This window comes from Hemiscyllium ocellatum, chromosome 14 (genome assembly GCF_020745735.1).
Source record: "Hemiscyllium ocellatum isolate sHemOce1 chromosome 14, sHemOce1.pat.X.cur, whole genome shotgun sequence".
NCBI classification, from domain to species: Eukaryota; Metazoa; Chordata; class Chondrichthyes; order Orectolobiformes; family Hemiscylliidae; genus Hemiscyllium; species Hemiscyllium ocellatum.
The window spans coordinates 5529168-5556309 of NC_083414.1; the positions used below are offsets into that span (position 1 = coordinate 5529168).

Sequence of the window (27142 nt, forward strand, 5' to 3'; positions counted from 1 at the left end):
TGAATTGCTGCAATGCATTTTGCCTCTGGTACACATTTCAGTCATTGTACCATGGTGAATAAAGTAAGTGCTCAAGCCAGTGGAGATGGAGTGACAATCAAGCAGCTACTTGGTCTTGAGCTACTTGAGAACAGTGAGTGCTACACCCATCAGGCAATTGGGGCGTGTTCCATCACAATTTGACTTGTGCCTTGTAGATGGTGGACAGGCTTTGGGGAGTCAGGACATGAATTACTGGCTGCAGTATTCCTAGTCTCTGACCTGCTCTTATTGCCACAATATTTATGTGGTTCAATCCAGTTTAGTTTCCCTTAAATATCTATTATGTACACTGCCTGAATATTTTGCCAAATAAATACAACAGATTTATTAAAATTTACATATGGTGCTTTCTCATAGAGTTCGACAGGACAGAGACAGGTCCTTCGGCCCAAACTGGTCCATGCTGACCAAAATAACTACCTCTGCTAACACCATTTCCCTGCAATTGGCCCATATCCTTCTAAATCTTTCTTATCCATGTATTTGTCCAAATGCCTTTTAAACTTTATTAATGTACCCACCTCAACCACCTCCGCTGGCAGCTCATTCCATATGTGTACCACCCTCTATGTAAAAAAAGGTTGCCCCTTGGCTTCCCTGGTTTTTCTCCCCTCTAACCATATACTATTCCCCCCTGGTCCTGGATTCCTCAGCCCTGGGAAAAAGACAGTGCATCCACCCTAACCATGCCACTCATGATCTTATAAAATTCATCCCCCCCCCCCCCCGCCCCTTAGTCTACTATGCTCTGAAGAAGAAAGTCCTAGCTCGTCCAACCTCTCCCTATAACTCAGACCCTTGAGTCCTGGCAACATCCTTATAAGTTTCTTGTGCACTCTTTCCAGTTTAATAACATCCTTCCTATAGCAAGGTGACCAAAACTGAACATAATACTTCAAGTGCGGACTCACCAATGTCCTGAACAACTGCAACATAACTTCCCAACTTCTATACTAATGCCCTGACTGATGAAGGCCAGTGTGCCAAAAGCCTTCTTCACTGCCCTGTCTACCTGGGACTCCACTTTCAGACAATCGTGCATCTGAACTCCAAGGTCCCTCTGTTCCACTACATTCCTTATGGCCCTACCATTCACCATTCATGATGGCAGCTTGAACAATCAGAGTCCACTTGTTAACCAAAGAGCATTACTTTCCCATACAGTATAAAGTTATTCTTCTCCTTTATACTGCTATCCTTGAGAGTGTCCTGATCAGAGCTAGATGCAAAGCTACAACAAAGTTTGTCTCTTTTCTGCAATACTCAAGTTCCATACCAACAAAAGATTTATTTAAATTGATGTAAGTTGGGATGGGAAAATTTTGTGCTCATTAAAGTTCAAGACACAAGAGCTGAGGATTGGAATCTATCCACTTTTTAAATGTCGAAGCTTTTGAAGATTAAGCATGAAAATCATTGCATACAAAGTGAACTCCCTTTATGCTGTCAAACTGCACAATTATTAATTTTTGATTACTTAACACACTCACATTGTGTCTATTATTTTAACAGCAGTTTTAACCCAATATTACAGACCATAATTACAAGGTTAAAATGCCTTAACCCAGGGGGTGGTACAAATTATTGCCCATGAGACAAGCCTCGACTTTGAAGCCTGGCAATTACCCCTAAGGCTGGGTCTTATGTTTCTGTTTATCCTAGTTTAAGAGAGATTTTCTGGCACAGTGGGCAGTGTCCCAGCCTTTGAAACAAATGCTCCAGATTTCACTCCCACCTTACAATCTGATGGTCAAGGAATAGTTAAATAGATTAATATCAACCTGCAAGGCCTTCTAAAGCTCATAGCCAAGTTCAGTACCCACGTGGATGGCCTCAACCGAGATCTTGGGTTCATGTCACGCTACAGGTGACCCCACTACCATACACATACACACACGTGCAGATCCTCTCATCTCACACACACACAAACACCTCCCACACTCTCACCCACCCACACACCCTCTCACAGGTTTATACTCTATCACATGTACACACACTTTTCTAAGCTTTAACACAACTCATACACACTCACATGCATACACTCATTCTCTCTCTCATGCGCACACACACATATAAGTTTATGGGGTGAATTTGTATTTGCAGAATTATATTTTCAGGTGCATTCAATTTGCTCTAAAAATGCACACTCTGGCAGTCGATACATGTAATATTTTGTAAATTTCTACTTTGGAAATAGAACCAGTCTGACTCAAGATTGGGATACAGACAGACTCTGACCTTACATCTTTAATGCATTGTCTGAGCTGAGTTGTCACATTTTGTTATAAAACTTTAAGTTATCTTAAGAAGGTGACTTAAAAGAAGTTCTGGGATCTACATATTAATGAACCAAAACCTGCAACCAATCTAAAAGGTGAAAGACTTTACAATCTAGGTTTGTTCAGTATATTATTTCAGTTGCATGATACTATAATCTTTTGCTATAAATTCTGTGTTTTACAATCTTATATTCCACAAATACCTGATGAAGGAGCCGTGCTCCGAAAGCTAGTGTTTCCAAATAAACCTGTTGGACTATAACCTGGTGTTGTGTGATTTTTAGCTTTATACCAATGACAGGCAGGGCAGGAGAGATTCCCGTGAAAGAATTAAAGTTAGAGTTGTTAAGATCATGCTTTTGTGCTTTTTTTTAACAAGTATGTACTGGAATAAAAAAGGATGGCTACAAATTTTGAAAGCAAGGAATTTGATAACTACGTGTTCACAAACTTCTGTATGTGTGTCTGTGCAGCAACATGCAGATGAACTGGAACTAGTTTGTTTATATGTGAAGCTAATTAGTTTATGGACAAGGGTGCAGTTATTTATGCCAAGGTCATCTTCAATGTTATTAAGCAACACTTGCTTAGTAACAACCTGTTCCTGACACTCAGTTTGAGTTCCGCAAGGGCCATTCAGCTTCTGACCTCATTACAACTTTGGTTCAAACTTGGACAAAAGAGCTGAATTCCAGCAGGGAAATGAGAATACAGGTCTTGACATCAGGATTGTTTGTGACTCAATGAGAATCGGGGGTAACTCTCTACTGCTGAAATCATACCTAGCATGACAGAAGATGGTTTTGATTGTGGCAGGTAAGTCACCTCAGTTCCAGCATATCTTTTCTGGTCTAAGGGCAGATATTTGCTAAACAACACATTTAGATATGTTATAAGACACTTCTGGAGCAGGTGCGACTTGAAACTGCAACGTCTGCCTCAGAGATGAAGACACTACCACTGCACCATAAGTGTTAGTGTTCTAGGTCCGACCATCTTCACCTGTTTCATAGCTGGCCTGCCCTTCAGCACAAAGTCAGTAAGGGGGATGTTTACTGATAATTGCACCATGTTCAATACCAATCACACCTCCTCAGATACTAAAGCAGTCATGTCCAAGTGCAGCAAGGTCTAGACAATATCCACACTTGGGCTGACAAGCAGCAAGTAACCCACACACCAAATGCCAGGTAATGACCATCTCCAACATGACAGAATCCAACCATTTCCTGAGACATTCATTGAATCCCCCAGAATTGTCAGTTTGGGTGCTACCACTGATGAGAAACAGACCTACATTAGCAGGTCAGAGGTTAGGTAGCCTGCAGCAAGTAACACATTTCTTGACTCCACAAAGCCTGTCCATTATTGACAAGGCAAAAGTCAGCATTGCGGTGGAACACTCCCATTTGCCTGGATGGGTACGGCTTCAACAACACTCAAGAAACTTGACACCATTCAGGACAAAGCAGCACATTTGCCAAGCCACCGCCTTCTTATATCATGGGGAATCATCAGCAGGCACCAGTAAAAATGCTCTGTACCAAAAGCAATGAATTTGACCTTTTTTTAAAATTTCAATAGTGGTTAAAGGTATTCTTATAGAATCGATTCATTGAATAAAACACACCACATTGATTTAAGATGAAGTAATGGTGTGATTTTCTTCCCATATTTAAAAATAGCAACCACCTACATCAACATTCATAGAATCGTAGAATCCCTACAGCCTTTCGGCCCATCGAGCCCACACCGAATCTCCGTACAGGAGTCACCCCCTACCCTATCCATGTAACCCTGCAATTCCCATGACCAATCCACCTAACCTGCACATTTTTGGACTGTGGGAGGAAACTGGAGCTCCCGGAGGAAACCCACGCAGACACTGGGAGAATGTGCAAATTCTACACTGGGAGTCACCCAAGGGTAGAATCAAACCCAGGAGCCCTGGCTGTGAGGCAGCAGTCTAACCACCAAGCCACTTGCCGCCCTGACTCCACTGCTTGCATTCTTAGTGTGCAAGTTATCCCCAGTTTTTAAAAATATTTGTCGAGGTTTCAGAGTTAGAATTATATACTGTGATCTACAATTGTGGACTGGAATAACCTTCCTTATCCCAGTCCCTGAGGTGGCTCCACAAAATTGAAGAGAACAGATTTGGCAAAGCATGGGTGACATGAAGAAGAAAAAAAATTGAGGTTGTGAAGGCTTTATGGTGTGAGCTGTAAAGCAGGAGTGTTCCACATCCTTTATCCAGGAAGACAAAGCTGGTTGTGTTTTGCTGAGTGCTGAAATGCGATAGCACATTTTTTTTTAAGTGCATGACAATCAGGATGTGCAAGCATTACAGAGAATGGAACTTTTGAGATTTTCAGTATTTTCAGCTCTTTGTTGAGTAAAACAAAGGGTGTATTACATCCTGCATTTCTGAATCTGAAATAGCTACTGTAACATGTTGAACAATACAGTCTATTTTACACACCACAGATTGGGTACCACTTAGCTGCTCACTCTTGAAATCTTATCCATAGCATTGAGTAAACCAAATGAATGATCAGAATGGACAGTGAATGCAGCAAAATTAGCTTCTCACGTATAAAATAAGCACTTATGGTAAAGCAAACAGGCTTTGTAACATCAGAAAAAAAAGAGTACCATTACACAAGGGCAAGGCAGTATTACTCAAATTCACCAAATACAAACTTCACAAATCAATCAGTGAAACCCTGTTCTAAATGCTCAAAGTATGAAGGATTGAGAACATGCTGTGTTTTAATTACTGATGTCTCACTCACTTCCACTGGGTGTGTCCATAAAGAGCCTCTTGCAATTTAATCACTGCAGGTGACATGACTAAATAGTACATTACCTTCCAAATCAGGCACAAGGTCTAACAGATATTATAAACTGCATTCCCCCCCCCCCCCCCCCTCCCCCATGTCATCTATGTCTTAAACTAAATAGATCATAGCCCTCTTGCAAACTGGTTGGATTACAATTGCAAATATCTCCCTCCCAGGCTGAGGACAGCACAAGTCGCAGATAAACCTCTCTCAGAATGCATGGCATATTCCTGTGATTTTCCCAATGTCAGAATTTCATGTGTCACAACAAACTGAATTGGTTTCTCAGACCACACCTGAGAGTTGTAATGGTGTATCTACAAATTGCTTTTGGGTGTCTTCTATGGATAGCAATTTTTTTGAAAGCGTTAAAAAGGAGCTTTGAAAAATGGTGAGGACATGTAGCTTTCTGCTGTAAATTATTGTTGAATACGTAACTTAAAAATAAAACTAAGAATTAGATAGTTGCTTGAAAATGTAGGTTGTCTGAAGGGCCAGTGAGAGTGAAATATAGGACTAGATTTGGAGGCTTCTTTGAATAAAAACACTAGAAAATATTTACACTGTAATGTTTATTTGAAATTTCCTACCGACTGTAATGTCAACACTTTAATGCTGTCCTATTTTTAACTTATTTTCAAACTCTGTTGTAATGCAACTATTTTTATTCCTCTGCTGTATCTGAGAGTTGTACCGAGGTACATGTATCTATGACATCACAATAAGAAGGCAGACATTATAAAAGCATTTCACAATGGAGTACAGTGACAATGAAGATATTGTATATTGTTAATGGTGCAATGGTCTCTTCTTAAATTCCTCTGCCCTATTTTCTCTCCCATCACCTTCAACAAGAAGGAGCAAGAATCTATGGACTTCTTTGCTACTAAGACCGATATTAACTGTTCATCAGCCTCTGCTATTTCATTCTCTTCTATTTGCCTACTGTTTCAAAATTCCTTTAGCTCCAAGGTTTTCAAACTGTGGTTGGTGACCCCCCCCATGGGGTAACGGGTCGAGCAACTAGAATCATGAACTCCCCCTTCACCACATTATAACAACATATGCGAACTGGAGACTCAGCAAGGCTCTGAGATCGGTTTAGAGGACCCATGACAGGCTGGGACCCAATCTTTGTCTGGTGTAAGAGGCTGAATTAAATCAGTGTTGGGGGCCTGATGGCTGCCTCCAAAGGAGATTGCGTAACAGAGCATGAAATATGTCTGTTAATGGGAAAATGTTAGAGCCCATCAAAAAGGATGTAATAGCAGAGCATTTAGAAACATATAAAATGAACAAGCATGGCTTCACGAAGAGGAAATCAGACCTGACAAATTTACTAGAATTCCTTGGGGAGGTAACAAGCAGGATAGATAATTGATGGAATATATTTGTATTTTCAGATGGCATTTGATAAGGTATCACACATTTGGCTACTTAATAAGACGAGCCCACGGTTGGAGGTAAGATGTTAGCATGGGTAGTGGGATATATACAGGTTTAAGGGAGAGGGCAAACAATTCGGCAGATGGAATGTGGGAAATTGTGAGGTTATGCACTTTGGCAGGAAGAATAGAGGAGCTGAATATAATTTAAAAGGAGAAAGACTCTAAAAAGCTACTGATCAAAGGGATTTGGGGGTTGTCATGCAATAATCACAAAAAGCTCGCATCCAAGGCACAGCAGGTAATAGGAAAGGCAACCGTATGTTGGTCTTTAGTTCAAAGGGAATGCAATATAAAACTAGGCAAGGTTTGCTAAAGCTGTACAAGGCAGTGGTCAGATCCTGGATGGAAATACTGTCAACTGTTTTGGGCCATTAACCTAAAGGAAAATATATTAGCATTGGAGGCAGTCCAGAAAAGGTTCACTAGACTGACCCTGAATAAGGAGGGCCTGTTTTATGAGGAGAAGTTGAATAGGTTGGACCTGTACCCATTGGAATTTAGAAGGATGAGAGGCAAAGCTGGTTACCTTTGTGGAACAGTCTAGGACTAGAGGACTTAATCTCAGAATAAGGGGGCCACATATTTAAGGCAGTAATGAAGAGCAATTTCTTTTCTCAAAGTGTTGTAATCTGTAGAATTCTTTACCACAGAGGCTGGGTCAGTAATGATATTCAAGGCTCAGCATTTTAGTCGATAAGGGAATCATGAAGTATGCAGGAAAGTCAGGAAGGTGAAGTTGAAGTATCAGATCAGCTGTGATCTCATTGAACAGCAGAGCAGAAATTATGGGCTGAATGGCCTACCTCTGCTCGTCTATTTTATGGTCAGTGTTGCCTGTTCTCCAACCATACAAACCCTGCCCTCAGAGCACCAACATTCTCTCTGCACTAAACCATTCAATCCCTGCTCTGTCTCTAATGAATGAAGGTTGCATGTCTGATCTTGTCTGGGTGGCATGGTATGCTCAGTGGTTAATATTGCTGCCTCACAGCACTAGGGACTCGGGTTAAATTCCATCCTCAGACAACATATCTGCATTGAGTTTGCTCATTCTCCCCATGTCTGCATTAGTTTTCTCCAGGTGCTCTGGTTTCCTCCCACAGTCCAAAGCTGTGCAAGTCCGGTGGATTGGCCATGCTAAATTGCCCCATAGGGTCCAGGGATGTGCATGCTAAATGGATTAGCCTTGGGAAAATGCTGGGTTACAGGGATGGGATAGAGTGGTGGATCCAGATGGGATGCTGTTCAGAGGGTTGGTGTGGGCTCAATGGGCTGAATAGCCTGCTTCAACACTCTAGGGATTCTAAGATCTATCTATGATTTACTGGATGATGTAGGTCAGCAAGCTGATGCAACAAAATATGGTATCTAGCATGGGACTATGAGTAAGTTTAACAGTATTAAATGCATCTTTACTCCAACAGTATTTGCAATAATTTGCGAAACCAGAAAAACAGAATCGTTAACACTGCTCAAAACATAGCTGGTTGCTGAAATAGGAGTTAGAGGACCACAGTAAAATTTTCAACAGGAGAATTAGAGTATTTAAGAGATGAGTTTAAAATGGATCTAATTGTCATCACTCTCCACTTCCTAAAATGGGAAAGTAGAATAAAAATAACAAACACGGAGCCTTTACAAAGAAGCTGGGTGAGTGCACAAAGAAGAAAGGAATAAAAGGATACGCAGGCAAGGCTGGACAAAAAGGATGGGAGTGGGGAGGTTGCATGGAGCAGGCATCGATGAGTTGAACCGAGTGCGTTCAATAAAATTATTGCTGCAACTTAACGGAACTATAACGGGCACAATTTCTAAATATGCACTTTTGAAGATTAAATAGCTAAGTAATACCAGGTTATGATTGATGGCTTATGAAAATGGACTTGTAAATAGATTCATAGAGTCATACAGCACGGAAACAGACCCTTCTGTCCAATTCGTTCAAACCAATCAAGTTTCACAAACTAAACTAGTCCCACTAGCCTGCGTTTGGCCCATCTCCCTCTAAACTGTTCCTAGTCATGTATCTGTCCAAATGTCTTTTAATTATTTTAACTGTACCTTTATCTACCACATCCTCTGGTAGTCATCCCATACCTCCTACACTCCAGTGAAAAAGTCCCAGCCTATCCTTACAGCTCAACCCCTCATGTCCAGGCAACTCAGATAATGTGCTTTCTGAACCCTCTCCAATTTATTAATATCCTTCTTATCGCAGGGCAACCAGAACTGTACACAGTACTCCAAAAGTGGCCTCACCAATGGCCTGTACAACCTGCAAAGTGACGTCCCAACTCTGACACTGAATGGACTCAGCAATGAAAGCAATCACACTAAACGCCTTCTTAACCACCTCTCTGTCTGTGATGCAATGTTCAAAGAACTATGTATCTAGAGTCATAGAGATGTACAGCATGGAAGCAGACCTTTCGGTCCAACCCGTCCATGCCGACCAGATATTCCAACTCAATCTAGTCCCACCTGCCAGCACCCGGCCCCCATATCCCTCCAAACCCTTCCTATTCATATACCCATCCAAATGCCTCTTAAATGTTGCAATTGTACCAGCCTCCACAACATCCTTTGGCAGCTCATTCCATACGCCCACCACCCTAATAGTGAAAAGATTGCCCCTTAGGTCTCTTTTATACCTTTCCCCTCTCACCCTAAATCTACGCCCTCTAACTTTGGACTCCCCACCTCAGGGAAAAGACTTTGTCTATTTATCCTATCCATGCCTCTCATAATTTTGTAAACCTCTGTAAGGTCACCCCTCAGCCTCCGACGCTCCAGGGAAAACAGCCCCAGCCAGTTCAGCCTCTCCTTATAGCTCATTGTAAATCTTTTCTGAACCCTTTCAAGTTTCACAACATCTTTCCGATATGAAGGAGACCAGAATTGTACACAATATTCCAACAGTGGCCTAACCAATGTCCTGTACAGCTGCAACATGACTTCCCAACTCCTGTACTCAATACTCTGACCAATAAAGAAAAGCATACCAAATGCCTTCTTCACTATCCTATCTACCTGCGACATCACTTTCAAGAAGAACAAAGAAAATCTACAGCCCAGGAACAGGCCCTTCAGCCCTCCAAGCCTGAGCCGATCCAAATGTACTGTCTAAACCTGTCGGTCAATTCCTAAGCATTTGTATCCCTCTGCTCCCCACCAACTCATACATCTGTCCAGACGCATCTTAAATGAATCTCCCATGCATGCCTCTGCCACCTCTGCTGGCAACACGTTCCAAATGCCCACCATCTCTTGTGAAGTACTTGCCGTGTGTTTCCCCCTTAAACTTTCCACCTCTCACCTTGAAAGCATGACTTGCATGACCTCTCAAAGAGATATGAACTTGCACTTCAAGATCGCTTCGTTCAGCAACACTCCCTAGAAACTTAACATTACTGGTATACGTCCTGATAAGATTTGCTTTTCCAAAATGCAACACCTCACATTTATCGGAATTAAACTCCATCTGCTACCTCTCAGCCCACTGGCCCATTTGATCAAGATCCTATTGTAATCTGAGGTAGCCTTCTTCGCTGTCCACTACACCTCCAAGTTTGGTGTCATCTTACTAACTATACCTCTTATGCTCACTTCCAAATCATTTATATAAGTGATGAAAAGTAGAGGACCCAGCACCGATCCTTGTAGCACTCCACTGCTCACAGGCCTCCAGTCTGAAAAACAACCCTCCATCACTACCCTCTGTCTTCTACCTTTGAGCCAGTTCTCTATCCAAATGGCTAGTTCTCCCTATATTCCCTGAGATCTAACCTTGTTCATCAGTCTCCCAGGGGAACCTTGTTGGACGCTTTACTGAAGTCCATATAGATCACACCTACTGCTCTGACCTCATCAATCCTCTTTGTTGTTTCTTCAAAAAACTCAATCAAGTTTGTGAGACAAGATTTCCCATACACATAGCCTAGCTGGCTATCCCTAATCAGTCCTTGCCTTTCCAAATACACGTACATCCTGTCTCTCAGGATTCCCTCCAACAACTTGTCCACCACTGACGTCAGGCTCACTGGTCTATAGTTCCCTGGCTTGTCTTTACTGCCCTTCTTAAACAGTGGCACCACATTAGCCAACCTCCAGTCGTCCGGCACCACACCCGTGACTATCAATGATACAAACAGCTCAGCAAGAGGCTCAGCATTCACTTCCCTAGCTTCCACAGAATTCTAAGGTACACCTGATCAGATCCTGGGGATTTATCCACTTTTATGCATTTCAAAATATCCAGCACTTCCTCCTCTGTAATATGGACATTTTTCAAGATGTCACCATCTATTTCCCTAGAGTCTATATCTTCCATGTCCTTTTCCACATTAAATACTGATGCAAAATATTCATTTAGTATTCCCCCCGCCCCATTTTCTGCAGCTCCACACAAAGGCCACCTTGCTCATCTTTGAGGGGCCCTGTTCTCTCCCTAGTTACCATTTTGTCCTTAATGTAGTTGTAAAAACCCTTTGGATTCTCCTTAATTCTATTTGCCAAAGCTATCTCATGTCCCCGTTTTGCCCTCCTGATTTCCCTCTTAAATATACTCCTACTGCCTTTATACTCTTCTAACGATTCACTCGATCTATCCTGTCGATACCGGACATATGCTTCCTTCTTTTTCTGAACCAAACTCTCTATTTCTTTAGCCATCCAGCATTCCCTATACCTACCAGGCTTTCCATTCACCCTGACAGGAATATACTTTCTCTGGATTCTCGTTGTCTCATTTCTGAAGGCTTCCCATTTTTCAGTCGTCCCTTTACCTGCAAACATCTGCCCTCAGTCAGCTTGTGAAAGTTCTTGCTTAATACTGTCAAAATTGGCCTTCCTCCAACTTAGAACTTCAACTTTTAGATCTGGTCTATCCCTTTCCATCACTATTTTAAATCTAATAGAATTATGGTCGCTGGCCCCAAAGTGCTCCCCCACTGACACATCAGTCACCTGCCCTGCCTTATTTCCCAAGAGTAAGTCAAGTTTTGCACCTTCTCTAGTAGGTACATCCACATACTGAATCATAAAATTGTCTTGTACACACTTAACAAATTCCTCTCCATCTAAACCCTTAACACTGTGGCAGTCCCAGTCTATGTTTGGAAAGTTAAAATCCCCTTCCATAACCACCCTCTTATTCTTACAGATAGCTGATATCTCCTTACAAGTTTGTTCTCAATTTTCTTCTGACTATGAGGGGGTCTATAATACAATCCCAATAAGGTGATCATCCCTTTCTTATTTCTCAGTTCCACCCAAGTAGCTTCCCTCGATGCATTTATGGGAATATCCTCCCTCAGCACAGCTGTAATGCTATCCCTTATCAAAAATGCCACTCCCCCTCGTCTCTTGCCTCCCTTTCTATCCTTCCTGTAGCACTTGTAATGAACCCCTACGTCTCTCTGTTTGACAACACTGTCTCATTGGAACATTTCCTTTTAACTATTCCAACATCACCAGGTAAATTTCAAAAGGAGGTGCCCGTTATCAAGCCTATCAGATTTGCTCACCCTTTCCACTTGCCCCTCTTTGTGTTTCAGCTTGTAGACTTTGAGCTTGGGCAGGGAGACTTCCGCATAGTTTTTTTCCTCAAAACCTTCCAGCAAGACTCCATGAAAAGCAAGCCGACAGGTATTGGCATGGATATCAGTGTCGAGCTTGGAGCCAATAACCAGGCTCAGTCTGGGGCACGTCACTGGTTTCTCAAATTCCAACAAGGCCCACTGCTGCCTGGGCACCTTGCTTCCATCTGCTTGGCTTTTATTAACACCAGCATCCTTGGCCTGTGATAGGTATTCTTCCTGATAGAGGTATTCTCTGTCAAAGTCAAAACGATCCATCACAGGCTCACTGTCAAAATCCTCAATGGCAGGACTGAAGAAGGTCACCTTTCCCATGACCGTTTCATGGCCAACAGTGATGTGGAACTTTGCTTTGGTGTGGACTGATCCTTTGTAATAAGGTATTTTCTTCACAGACATTATGGCAGCATACAAGGTACACAGAGAGTCTGGGGCACAGACCAGGCCTCGCTCAAGCTGTTTGGGGTCAAACTGAGTGACGCAGATCCCTACGCGGTCACCTTGGATGGCAGTGTTCACTGGCTGACGGAACATTTGCATGGACTTGACCTTCCGGCTGACCTATGAAGACAAAAAAATCAAGAAAAAAAATTGAGTGAAAGAATATTGGGAAAAAAAAGGCAGAAACTCAGAGAAGTTAAATTCCTGAAGGAAATATTATCGCAAAAACCTTAGGCGGCTGGGGCATATAAATTATGCATGCTTATCCTCTGTGCGCTGAAATACAAAAGCCATTTACTTGCTCGACTATGATTAATATTGCACAAACGTTGGATCCTTGGCTTCTAATAAAAAGATGACCATTTTTAGAACTTGCATGTTATTACTCCAGACTTTGAAATCAAATGCCACATCTCGCCTGCCTGTCCTATTATAATACAGGATATGACAGGACAGGAGATCTATATTCGTAAACACGTGGAAGCAAGAGCCAGACAGAGGCAAGACTCTCTGAATTTATTGAAAAAGATTCCACGAGATGAAGAACTGATTTAAAAACCAGCAGCATAAAAAAAACACTGCAAAAAAGCCTTTCTTTATAGCATTCATTCATGGAATGTGGGTACCACCCCTAGTTGCCCTTTAGTAGGTGGCTTGAACAGTTGCAGTCTGTGTGGGAAACTAAAAAAAGCCAAAAATTAGGAGCATATAAGCAAGAAAGGCATATCAATGTTTCAAGCTTAATCTCCCCCTGTTTCTTCAGAAGGCTGGGATATAGATTTGCCAGCATCCAAAATCCTCCTCTACCCCCTCAAATTTGTGTCCAGGCCAAGGTACTGAGGGATAATAGGGCCAATATTGCTCAACATACCACTCTCACCTCAAATTAAAGTGCTGGAAATACGTAGCAGATCTGGCAATTGCTGCGTAGAGGGAAACTTTACATTTCCAGTCAAATACTTAGGGCTGGCACGATGGCTCAGCAGTTAGCACTGTCGCCTCACAGCACCAGGGTCCCGGGTTCGATTCCACCACAGGTGACTGACTGTGTGGAGTTTGCACATTCTCCTCATATCTGTGTGGGTTTCCTCCGAAACCTCTGGTTTCCTCCCACAGTCCAAAGATATGCAGGTCAGGTGAATTGGCCATGTTAAATTGCCCATAGTCTTAGGTACATAAGTCAGAGGGAATTGGGTCTGGGTGGGTTAGTCTTCGGAGGGTCGGTGTGGACTTGTTGGCCCGAAGGGCCTGTTTCCACACTGTAGGGAATGTAAACTCTTCTAACTGAGCAGAACATTCGTCCCTACCTTTTCTGACTCAGTTCAAAATTGAAACACCATCCATTGCTCTGGTATTATTAGCTATCTCAACATTGACTGAAAAAGCAATTGTTCAAATCTGCATTGTTTAGCTGAACAGATGCATTCCAACCGAGTTACAAGAGGAGCTGCACAGAATACAGATAAATCCTTCTATTTACAAAGGTTGTTGCAAAATTCTCTTTTGCAACCAACCAGATCATTAGGAACATGTTAAGAATTTGATTGTCACCTTCAACATGGACTCCCTTCACACCCTTGCCCTCGTAACAGTGCAAACCATCTACAAGATGCACAGCAATAAATCACCAAGACTCCTTTGAGAGCACCTTCAAAACTTGTGACTTTTGCCAATTAAAAGGACAAAGACAGCAGATGCATGAGAACACAACACCTTGCAAGTACCTCACCAACACACATCATTCCTCACTTGGAACTATAGTGCCAGTGTTATGGACTAGGCCAGACAATTCAAAACATTCTTAAGCAGGCATCTCAGACCATAACTTTGCAATTTGTTTTGGTTAGTGTACAGTGAAAATTACCCAGTGTAAGCTAGCTAGGTTGGCTACTAGGTTTTAAAACAGACATTAACTTATTCACAAAATTACACAATGAAACACAAAGAACAGAATAAAGAACCCCTACAGAACTCAGTCTGTCCAAACTAGACTTAAATATGCTGTTCCAAATATAGACAACAGTCCGAATAAGTAAACTCCCTTAAAAAACTGTAAAAAATAAAACAAATGCTTACAGGTTGAAGTTAGAAGGGCAGAAAGAGAGAGAATTTGTTTGCACACAGCTCACTGTTGAACTCCTAACTAGTTCTGGACTGAACTGAACAGCTCAGCTGGAGAGCTGACCACTCCCCTTTCATTATACTGGTCACTTCTAAAACATGAACACTTTCGCCTGAAGTCTCATCTGTTTACATGTAAACAAAAAGTCCTCTCAATACCGTTTAATCTCTATACCAAGTCTAATCAGCACTGGGTGTGTTTATGACCACTCTGAAAAAAAAACCAAGGACATGGTATCCTTGAGAAAATGACCAGCTTTTAAAAAAAGGGACCAGCTTTGTGACACCAGTCTTTCACTGTCTCTGGGTCAAGATTGTGGAAGTCATGTCCTAATAGCAGCATGGATACATTTAAACCATCCTTCCATCAAAAGATCAGAAGTGGGGATGTTTGCTGATGAGTGCACAATGTACAGCACCATTCATGATTTCTCAGATACTGCCATGTTCAAATGCAACAAGATCTGGACAATATCCAGGCTTGGACTGAAGAGTGTTAAGTAACATTCGTGTCACACAAATGTCAGGCAATGATCATTTGCAGCAATAAACAAACTCCTGTAATTCAATGCTGGCATCATTACTAAATGCCACACCATCAACATCCTGGACATGACCTTTGTCCAGAAACCCAACTGGACTCGCCATACAAATACAGTGGCTACAAGAGCAGAGCAGAGCAGAGGCTGGGAATCCTGCAGTAAGTAACCCACCTCTTGACTCCCCAAAGCCTGTCCAACATTCAAAAGGCACAAGTCAGGAGTGTGATGGAATACTCCTCACTTGCCTAGATGGGTGCATCTCTAACAACACTCAAGAAGCTTGACACCATCCAGGACAAAGCAGCCACTTGATTGGCATCACATCCACAAGCGTTGATTCCCTCTACCATTGACACTCAGTAGCAGCAGTGTGTACTATCTGCAAGTTGCACGGCAAAAATTCACCAAAGATCCTCAGACAGCACCTTCCAAACCCACAACCACTTCTACTGGAAAAGACAAGGGCAGCAGATACATGGGAACACCACCACCTGCAGGTTCCGCTCCAAGCCATTCACCATCCTGATTTGGAAATATATCGCTGGGTCAAAGCCCTGGGAATTCTCTCCCTAATGGCCTTGTAGGTCAACCAACAGCACACAGACTACAGCGGTTCAAGAAGGCAGATCACCATCACCTTTTCAAAGCCAACTAGGGATGGGCAATAAATGCCCACATCCTACAAATAAATAAAAACAAAACATATTGGACTAGATGTACACAAGAAAGCAATTAATCAACACATTCTTCATGGGAATGAAGGATGGGCTTTAAATGCTAGCATAGACAGTAATGCTCACATACTCCGAATTAATGACAAGTATCAATTTAGGTTGGATATGGTATAGAGCTGAAAATGTGTTGCTGGTTAAAGCACAGCAGGTCAGGCAGCATCCAAGTAACAGGGAATTCGATGTTTTGGGACAGAGCCCTTCATCAGGAATCATCAGGATATGGTATACATTGGTGAAACAATGGTTGTCTTACATTATTCTAAGTACAGTATTGTTGTAATGGCTGTAAAATATCGATACCAATTTTTAACTTTCATCATCCGACTTTAATGCCTGGGGCCTAACAAAGGCTAAAATAATTTTTAAGAAAGCAGAAGACTATCATAGTTACCTAACCAGTTTCAGTCAGACTCATGAAACTGATAACAGATAAACAAAGACGGTCTGAGCAGAAATTAACATTTTACTGAAATTCAGTCAGGCATAAAGATCCACTTAAAATCCACTTAAGATCCCTAGCCAGGGAACGAAACGTTTGCAGCAAAAACTTCCAGCTCGGCGAGCAGAACCACAATAAAGATCCACTATTCTCTTATTTTTGCTTTACATAACTTCTAGAGTTTTCACATATTGGGATGAAAATGGGCTGCAGATGATTCATGTTGAAAAGACAATGGATGAAGCATGGGAATTCACAAAGGAACTGTATTTCAGGGAACAGCTTTTGCGTAGAACACAGTAGAAAATAAGATGGATTTGTAAAGAATTTGAAAACTTGTGCTCGCCCAGTTTTCTTTTCAACACCTCAAAAACTCGCTCCTGTGATAAGACAAATTCACCAACTGAGAACTCAAGGATTCTTCAAAATTCTCTACCACATGAGACACAAGACATCAACTAAACAGCTGTGGTCTTGATTCAACTATAACAACTCAGGGATTTGAAGAACTTTTAAAATTTTATATTCTTTATCTTCCTTTGCACTAGATACTCTCTTTTCTGAAACTATCCATATGTGTTTGCGCATGTTTGATGTTACATTTTGCTTTTTTCTTGAGATTAGTAAGTAATAAAATTCCTCTTTCTTTCACTCATGAAAACCTTGTAACTGGCTCCTTAATTTTGACTAATATCATGTTCTAACTGATGTATGACATAGCTACGTCCTAAAAATAAATTAAAAATATTTGGTGCGACCAAACCAGTTGGGGCTTAAAAATAGAAGAACTGATCCACACTTGCTCATCTGGCCCTAACAGTCAAGAAGAAATACAGAGATCCCTGATTAGAGTCATAGAGTTATACAGGTGTACAGCACAGAAACAGACCTTTCAGTTTAACTTGGCTGTGCCAACCAGATATCCTAAACTAATCTAGTCCCATTTGCCAGCATTTGGCACATATCCCTCTAAACCCTTCCTATTCACATTTTCTGCTCCTCAGATGCTGCCTGACCTGCTGTGCTTTTCCAGTAACACACACTCAACTCTGATCTCCAGCATATGCAGACCTCATTGTCTCCTTCCTATTCATATACCCATTCAATTGCTTTTTAAATGCTGTAATTGTACCAGCTTCCACCACTTCCTCTGGCAGCTCATTCCATACTCACACCACCCTCTGCGTGAAAAACTTGCCCCTTCGGTCCCTTCTAAATTGTTCCCTTTTCACCTTAAACCTATGCTCTCCAGTTTTGGATCCTGCACCCCAGGGAAAAGACTTTGTCTATTTACCCTATCCATGTCCCTCATGATTTTATAAACCTCTATATAAGGTCATTCCTCATACTCCAGGGAAAGTAGCCCTAGCCCATTCAGACTCTCCCTGTAGCTCAAATCCTCCAACCCTGGCAACATCTTTGTAAATCTTTTCTGAACCCTTTCAAGTTTCCCAACATCTTTCCTATAGTAGGGAGACCAGAATTGCATACAACATTTCAAAAGTGGCCTAACCAATGTCCTGTACATCTACAACATGACCTCCTAACCCCTGTATTCAATGCACTGACTGATAAAGGAAAGCATACCAAACGCCTTCTTCACTATCCTATCTACCTATGACTCCTCTTTCAAGGAACTATGAACATGCACTCCAAGGTCTCTTTGTTCAGCAACACTCACCAGGATCTTACCATTAAGTGTATGAGTCTTGCCCTGGCTTGCCTTTCCAAAACGGGTTGGTGGCGATTCGCCACGGCAAATTCACCGCTGATGATTAACCACTGCCAGTTCTCCACCAGCATTTCTCCACTGGGGCCGTTTGACCTCTGGAGACTATTTGCCACCGCAAATATATACATGTACTGATTGTTTTCCCTTCCGCCTGTACTTTCAGACTTCTCAGTCCCCTTTATTTATACAACTACATACTACATATTGATAAAAAAAAGAGGTAAAATAAATAGCATTTTATTTTACTTTAACCAGAAAAAGGAAATATATTTTAAAAATCTTTATAATGGCAATAAAATCTCACATTAATATTAAACAATGAAATTTTAGTTCATTTGATAGTTATGCACTATTCCTCTAATGTATTCCAAACAATCTCTTTCACCGCTTTCAAGAAAAATTATTTTTATTCTATCGTCTGCATCTCTTTTTTTAAGCTTTATTTGTGGTCGATTCTACTAAATGATGTATCCAAGATTCCCTACCAAATATGATTATACGATTACTTCCAGGCCAACTATCTGCCAAAATAAAGTTTTCTTCTGCTCCGTTATCCGGCTTATATACTAATGGTTATTAAAACAAGTAACAAAAATAAATGGTTATTAAAACAAGTAAACGCTATCACCAATATTCAAAATATACAACTTATTTGCGGTGGCAAATCGTCTTCAGTAGCCAATGGGCAGTGGCTAAGCGTCCTCAGTGGTCAAAGGGCAGTGGCTAATCGTCGGTGATGAATCTGCTGTGGCAAATGGTCCCACCCCGTCCAAAACGCAGCACCTCACATTTATCTAAATTAAACTTTACCCGCCACCCCTCGACCCAGTGGCCCATCTGATCAAGATCTACTACACAACCAATTTTGGTGTCATCTACAAACTTACTAACCACACCTCCTTTGTTCACATTCAAATCATTTCATATAAATGATGAAAAGCAGTGGATCCAGTACCGATCCTTGTGGCACACCACCGGTCTGAAAAGCAACCCTCCACCATCACCCTCTGTCTTCTACCTTTGAGCCAATTCTGTATCCAAATGGCTAGTTACCTCTCCATTCCATGTGATCTAACATTGCTAACCAGTTTACCACAAGGAACCTTGTTGAATGCCTTACAGAAAGTTCATCTGGATCACATCTACCGCTCTGCCCTCATCAATCCTCTTTGTTGCTTCTTTGTAGACTAAAAGGATCTTGACACTTTTGGAAAGTATAGACATTCTCCTGTTTCAATTTTACCCAGAGATCATACTACAAGCATTTAGGAGTGTTGGAATCTCACTTGGAATTTATTTTCAACAAGTGTTGAATAAAAATGATTAACCTACTTTTATAACACAAGCAGGGATGCTAGTATTTACACATAATGAGGTTGTCAGGTATTGCTTTCATTATTATCACTCAAATACTTGCTGATGTCTAGAGTAAACCACTGCATTACTTACAAATTACAAGGGAGTAAAAATCCAAGTAATTGAATTACATTTTATGGAAATCTGTACAGTAAAGTTCTGTATAAAAATCTGTGTAAATGTATGAAAGGGAACACTAAAAAAACCTAAAATGGCTTCCCTACTTCCTAAAACATAGAGCAAGCAGGATACAAGAATTCATGACATTAAACAGGAAATACAAATGTTAGAAACACATCAATTTCTGCAAGGAAATACAGGCACAAGAGAAAAGGAACAGAAAATGATATGTGGAAAACAGACAAGGAAAAAGCGGTCAGAAGAATGGCATGGTAGGATAAAGGAGGAAATGATAAAAAGGAAAGCAGGAAGGCAGACAAAGGAGGAAGAGAAGGAAGGAGTGAGAGAGGCAGAAAGCGAATAGGCTAAATAAACAAGAAAGAGAGAAACAAAGAGGGAGGACAGAAAGGTCAAGGTAAACAATGGAAGAAACAGCTGACGAAAAGAACAAGAGGGAGAGAGACAGAAAGGAAAGAAATGAGGAACAAAGCAGAGGGAAGGAAATGAAAGAAAGAAAAAAGTAATAAATACAGAAAGCAATAGCAAGAAATAGCAGGACAGTTTAGACAAGATGTTACGTTGCACCTCACCAAATAATTATTATCAAATATCTTTGTATATGTGTTTGTATGTATAATAACTCAGCCTTTCACTGGACTTGGAGGTGCCGGTGTTGGACTGGGTAGACAAAGTTAAAAATTACACAACACCAGATTATACTCCAACAGGTTTATTTGGAAGCACTAGCTTTCAGAGCGCTGCTCCTTAATCAGGTGGTTGTGGAGGTTAAGATCATGCTCACAGAATTTATAGCCAAAGGAGTCCAGCGTCATGGAGATGTGATACAGTAAACAATCTTAGATTAAAACTTACATCTTGGATGAAAGACTTGCATGTGTGAGCATGATCGTAACCTCCACAATCAACTGAAGGAGCAGCGCTCCAAAAACTAGTGCTTCCAAATAAACCTGTTGGACTATAACCTGGTGTTGTGTGATTTTTAACTTTCACTGAGGAATTAGTTTTGGAATGTATGCAGGAAAACAAATCACACAATCCCTACAGTGTGGGAACAGGCCATTTGGCTCAACAAGTTTACACCAACCCTTCAAAGAGTATCCCACCCAGACCCATTCCCCTACCCCTATTACTCTACATTTCCCCTGAATAATGCACCCAGCCTACACATCCCTGGACACTTTGGGCAATTTAGCATGTCCAGTTCACCTAACCTACATATCTTTGGACTGTAGGACGAACTGGAATGTTCAATATCTTTTTAATATCTACTGTAAAATAGAATATGAAATCTTCAAATGATTATTTTAATATCAAAATACAATTATTCCAACATTAAGTTAGATTAGATTCCCTACACTATGAAAATAGGCCCTTTGACCCAACAAGTCCACACTGACCCTCCAAAGAGTAACCCATCCAGACCCATTCTCCGATTACATTTACCCCTGACTAATGCACCTAACACTATGGGCAATTTAGTATGGCCAATTCACCTGACCTGCACATCTTTGGGGACTGTAGGAGGAAACCGGAGCACCCGGAGAAAACCCATGCAGACACGGGGAGAATGTGCAAACTCCACACAGACAGTTGCCCCGAGGCTGGAGTCGAACCCAGGTCCCTGGTGCTGTGAGCCACTGTGCCACCCGTGTTAATGAAACCCTGCAATAACACAGAATCCAAAGAGTCTTAGAACTCAAACTACCTTCTAAGCATTGGAACACAAATATTTACTTCAGAGGATTCACGGTAATCTGTTAGGTGCAATTTTATACAGTGAAATACTAACTGTCTGAAGTATTTCAAGGATTCACAAATTAAAAATTGAATAGAGTGCTAGTTACCCAGGTGAGGGCTTAAAGGATTTGTCTACTTTTTCCTGACTTTGTAAGTACAAGAAAGGTCATGTCACAACCTGCCAGTTTTTTAGGGTCACAGCATTGAGTCATTCAGAAAAAAACAAAAATCAATTTGCAGATTAAATGTAGATAGGTAAATGCACTCAATCTTTTCCACATGTAGGAATGATAATCAATGGAGCTAAGCAGTTATGTGGTTATATTTCTTTTCAATTTAAGGGAAGTTTGAACAGTGGATAATCAGTCATTTCAAAATTACACCCTGATACACTCCACGTTTCACTGTGAGGAGATAATTACTTACTTGTTCTGTGTATGAAGCACACACTTGCAAGGAGACTACAACGGTGTTCAAACTTCCTCTGCTACAGAGGAAGCACAAATTCACCAACAACAATTTGCACTTACATTGCTTTCCTTAAGCAGCATTTGCCAAGGTGTTTCACAGAAGCAAGTATGAAAAGAAATTGGAAACCAATGTAAAAGAGATGAAGACAGATGAATAACAGCTTGGTAAAAGAGGTAGATTTTCAGAAACAAAAACAGAAATTCCTGGAAAATCTCAGCAGGTCTGGCAGCATCTGTGGAGATAAATCAGAGTTAACATTTCTGGTTCAGTGACCCATCCTCAGAACTGATGCTAGCTAGAAGCGTCTTCACAGATGCTGCCAGACCTGTTGAGATTTTCCAGGAATTTCTGTTTTTGTTTCTGAAAATCTACCTCTTTTACCAAGCTGTTATTCATCTGTCTTCATCTCTTTTACATTGGTTTCCAATTTCTTTCCATACTTGTTTCTGTGAAACACCTTGGCAAATGCTGCTTAAGGAAAGCAAAGGTGCTTCACAGAAGCAAGTATGGAAAGAAATTGGAAACCAATGTAAAAGAGATGAAGACAGATGAATGACGGCTTGGCGAAAGAGGTAGATTTTCAGAAACAAAAACAGAAAATCCTGGAAAATCTCAGCAGGTCTGGCAGCATCTGTGGAGATAAATCAGACTTAACGTTTCTGGTTTAGTGATCCTTCCTCAGAATTGATGCTAGCTAGAAGGGTTTTCACAGATGCTGCCAGACCTGTTGAGATTTTTCAACAATTTCTGCTTTTGTTTCTGATTTCCAACAATCTGCAGTCCTTTTGCCTTTTTAGATTTTCAGAAGCATCTTGAAGGAGAATATAGATGCAAACAGGTGGGAAGGTTTCTCGCAGGAATTCCAAAGATCAGAGCCCCGATAGAGAGGGTATGGCCACTAATGATAGAGTGGTTAACATGTGGGATTTGCAAGAGTCCAGATTTAGAGAAATTCCTCTTGAGAAGGTGGTGGTGAGCTGCCCTTTTGAACTATTACAGCCTATTTAGTGCAGGTACACCTACAAGGTGGGAAGGATGGGAGGAGAGAAAGAGAGACAGACAGACAGAGAGGGAGCTCCAGGATTTTAACAGTGATAAAATTCCAAGTTAAGATGGTCAGCAACTTGGAGGGTATCTTACATGTGGTGGTGATTCTGTGCATCTGCTGCCCTTGATCCTCTAGATGGTGGATATTATGGTTTCGGCAGATGCTGTCAAAGGAGCTTTAGTGAGTTATTACAATGCATTTGGAGTTGGCATACACTGCTGCTGCTGCCACAGGTTGGTGGTGGAGGACACAAATTTTTATGATGATGGATGGGGCACCAGTCAAGTGGATATCGCCAAGCTTCTTGAATGCTGTTGGAGCTGCCCTCATCTTGGCAAGTGGGGAGTATTCCATCACACTCCTGACTTGTGGAAAGACTTTGGGGAGTCGGTGGGTGAGTTACATGAGGCAAAATTCCCAGCCCCTCATCTGCTCTTTTATGGTTAGCTCGGTTCAGATTTTGGTCAATGGTAATCCTTAGATGGATGTTGGGAGAAAGGAGGGGAAGAGAAGTCACAGGATTACTCCTGCAATTGTCCAGGATAACTGCCAATAGAGGTTTGGTCAGCAAAGGTTTGAAAGGTTACATAAAACAGGCAAAACAGATCTTAAATACAGATCAGGCGTAATCTAATTGTTGCTGGAACAGGCTCAAAAGGATGAATGGCCTTTTGATTTCAAATGGCAAACAGGAACATTGCAATCAGAAAGATGGCTACTGGAAGATGGGAAAATAAAACACTGTAGAACAGATAGTTTCCAAAAGGGAAAGACAATGCAGGATTACTCAGTGCTTGTAACCTGATCTGTGCTTGTAAGGTCACCAGGGAAACCTACACTCACTAGGAGGCCTGTTTCAATCAAATAATTATTTAAAAAGCTTGTCCTGGTTAATACCTTAATTTGTAAAATGGAAACCAGACAAAGTAGTATAAATCCTCCCCTGGTGATAACCTGTCACCTCCTAAGTGATGGTTTGTGCTGTACTGACTGACTCTGTTCAGCATGGCCTGGTGTGGTTCAGAAGCCCAGCTCCGACATGCTGGTCTCTGCTGCACCTGCTACAGACGAAGACCAGGGGCTGAGGAAGAGCTCGGTTTTCCCGAGGTGTATCTCATCAGCCAACTGAGCTTTTTCACTTCTGCATTTCTTCCAATTCCCTTGCAATGAGTTAGCCAGCCACAGGCCCTAGCCTCCCACTCATCAGTATCATGTACATATCTTGACACCTCGTTTGCACATGTCCTTATTGAGGAGGTATGGACAATCAGGACCTAATGATCATTCAGAAGGAATTTGAGTTCGTGGCAGTCATCAACCCAATGAATGCAGCCAAATATATTGGAGGGTATCTTACATAGGGTGGCGATTCTGTGCATCTGCTGTCCTTGACCCTCTAGATGGTAGGCATTATGGTTTTGGCAGGTACTGTCGAAGGAGCTTTGGTAAGTTACTGCAATGTAATTTGGAATTGTTATACACTGCTGCTGCTGCTGCAAGTCATTGGTGGAGGGCATGAATTTTTAGGATGATGGATGGGGCGCCAGTCAAGTGGATATCATCAAGCTTCTTGAGGTTTGCAACTGGGGAGTATTCCATCACATTTCTGACATGTGCCTTGTAGATGGTGGACAGGCTTTTTGGAGTCAGGATAACTTAGCAATCAGTGAACATTGAGAGCGTCAGTATGCTCCCAGACTGCCGAGTTGATAACTCTGTCCTGCCAAGAGATGCTGAGGATATATCTGAGACAGGGAAGGTGGAAACACCTCAGGCTTAACCCCTGCCTATCTTATGGTGTCGAGATCTCGTACAATCCTCCAGCAAATAAATATTGGTGTAGGAAATTTCATACTGAAGTTCTTGCTGTCACCCTTTTCAATTTTATATTTTTAGGTCAAAGTAGCATTTCAGGAGTAAAATAAACTATTACCTTAAAGCTGAGCAGATTGTCAATGAAAACAATCAGCAAAACAAAGGTTGCCAAAGGCAATGGATGAAGAGGAAACAGGCTACAAATTGACTCCAATGCTGTATCATAAATGCATCAGGTTATGAATAAAGTTTTAATTTGATAGTAACAGTGGTCACCTTTTTTTAAAAAAAAATCAAAATTTTTCAAATTACACCATCGCAGTGATATCTAGACATTAAAATGCTTTCAAGGCTGAAGTTTCTTCTATGTAATTACTAATAAGATTCAGACTTCTAAAGTATCATTGATGCTTTCAAGAGCCCATACATCAATTCTCTTCAGAAGAAGTTTTATTATTTTAGATATTCAGCACCTGCAGTATTTTGTTTTTGTACTCCTGACTAATTGCACTCATTATCCAAGTCAACTCAATTAACTCAAACAAGATTAGACAAAGTCATTTAAAGAGATGCTCGGGCAGATGTCAGAACATGGGAATCAGGAGCAGGATTAGGCCATTCGGTCCCTTGAGCCTCCCCCACCATCTGACATGTCATGGCTATTCTCATCTCGGTCTCAACTCCGCTTTCCTGCCTGCTTTCCATTAACCCTTTAACCAATTACTAATTAAAAAGCTGTCTATCACCTTAAATATTCTACATGGTCAAAGCTGGGTCACAGAGATATTTGAAGGAGAGTCACAATGGAGGAAAAAAAAGATGGAGAAATGGAAGGATTTAAAGAGGGAATTCCAGAGTTTTGAGCAAAGGTAGTTGAACAGTCGTCAATGAGGAGCAATTAACATTTGAGAAGCTAAAAATGCACAAGTTAGGTGGATTGGCCAAGTTAAGTTGCCCGTAGTGTTCAGCGATGTATAGGTTATCTGCGTTGGCCATGAGAAATGTAGGGCTGCAGAGATAGGATAGGGGGATGGGTCTGGATGGGATGCTCTTCAGAGGGTCAGTGTGGACTTTTTGGGCCAAACCGCCTGTTTCCGTACTGTAGGGATTCTATGATTCCATGAAAAGAGATCTACCAGTAAATAGAAATGATGAAATAATCAGAAATTGCAGGAAGATACCATCTGGTTTCTTGAGCCTACTCTGATAATCATGGCCAATTCTCTCCCCCAATTCTACTTTCCTGCCCACTCCCAACAACCTTTCTTTATTTGAGAGATAAAATTATGTCCAAGTGAGTTTTCAACATACCCAGCAATAAATTATAAACAACCCTCTGGAGTAGAGAATTCCAAAGATTCACAACTCTCTATGAAATAAGTTCTCCTCAACTTAGAGCCATAGAGTCATAGAGATGTACAGCACGGAAACAGACCCTTTGGTACAATCTGTCCATGCCGACCAGATATCCCTAAACAATCTAGTCCCATCTGCCAGCACCTGGTCCATATCCCTCCAAACCCTTCCTATTCATATACCCATCCAAATGCCTCTTAAATGTTGCAATTGTATCAGCCTCCACCACATCCTCTGGCAGCTCTTTCCATACACGTACCACCCTCTGCATGAAAAAGTTACCCCTTTAGTCTCTTTTATATCTTTCCCCTCTCACCCTAAACCTATGCCCTCTAGTTCTGGGCTCCCCAACCCCAGGGAAAAGACTTTGCCTATTTATCCTATCCACGTTCCTCAAAATTTTGTAAACCTCGATAAGGTCACCCCTCAGCCTCCGACGCTCCAGGGAAAACAGCCCCAGCCAGTTCAGCCTCTCCTTATAGCTCAAATCCTCCAACCCTGGCAACATCCTTATAAATCTTTTCTGAACCCTTTCAAGTTTCACAACATCTTTCCGATAGGAAGGAGACCAGAATTGCACGCAATATTCCAACAGTGGCCTAACCAATGTCCTGTACAGCCGCAACATGACCTCCCAACTCCTGTACTCAATACTGTGACCAATAAAGGAAAGCACGCTAAATGCCTTCTTCACTATCCTATCTACCTGCAACTCCACTTTCAAGGAGCTATGAACCTGCACTCCAAGGTCTCTTTGTTCAGCAACACTCCCTAGGACCTTATCATTAAGTGTATAAATTCTGTTAAGATTTGCTTTCCCAAAATACAGCACCTTGCATTTATCTGAATTAAATTCCACCTGCCACTTCTCAGCCCATTGGCCCATCTGGTCCAGATCCTGTTGTAATCTGAAGTAACCCTCTTCACTGTTGACCTGAATAGCTGACCCCTCACCCTAAGACCTAGTGTCCATGTTTTAGGCTCTCCAGCCAGACAAAAC

The 27142-nt window shown here is 41.5% G+C and overlaps 1 protein-coding gene across 1 annotated transcript in view; it reads right to left on the reverse strand.

Moving 5' to 3' along the window:
* Positions 1-27142, reverse strand: part of eefsec (eukaryotic elongation factor, selenocysteine-tRNA-specific) — a 400574-nt gene that overhangs the window by 188228 nt on the left and 185204 nt on the right. The window contains exon 5 of the mRNA XM_060835334.1: positions 12138-12770. Within this exon, the coding sequence (XP_060691317.1) occupies positions 12138-12770 (633 nt within the window). The remainder of the gene's footprint in view (positions 1-12137; positions 12771-27142) is intronic.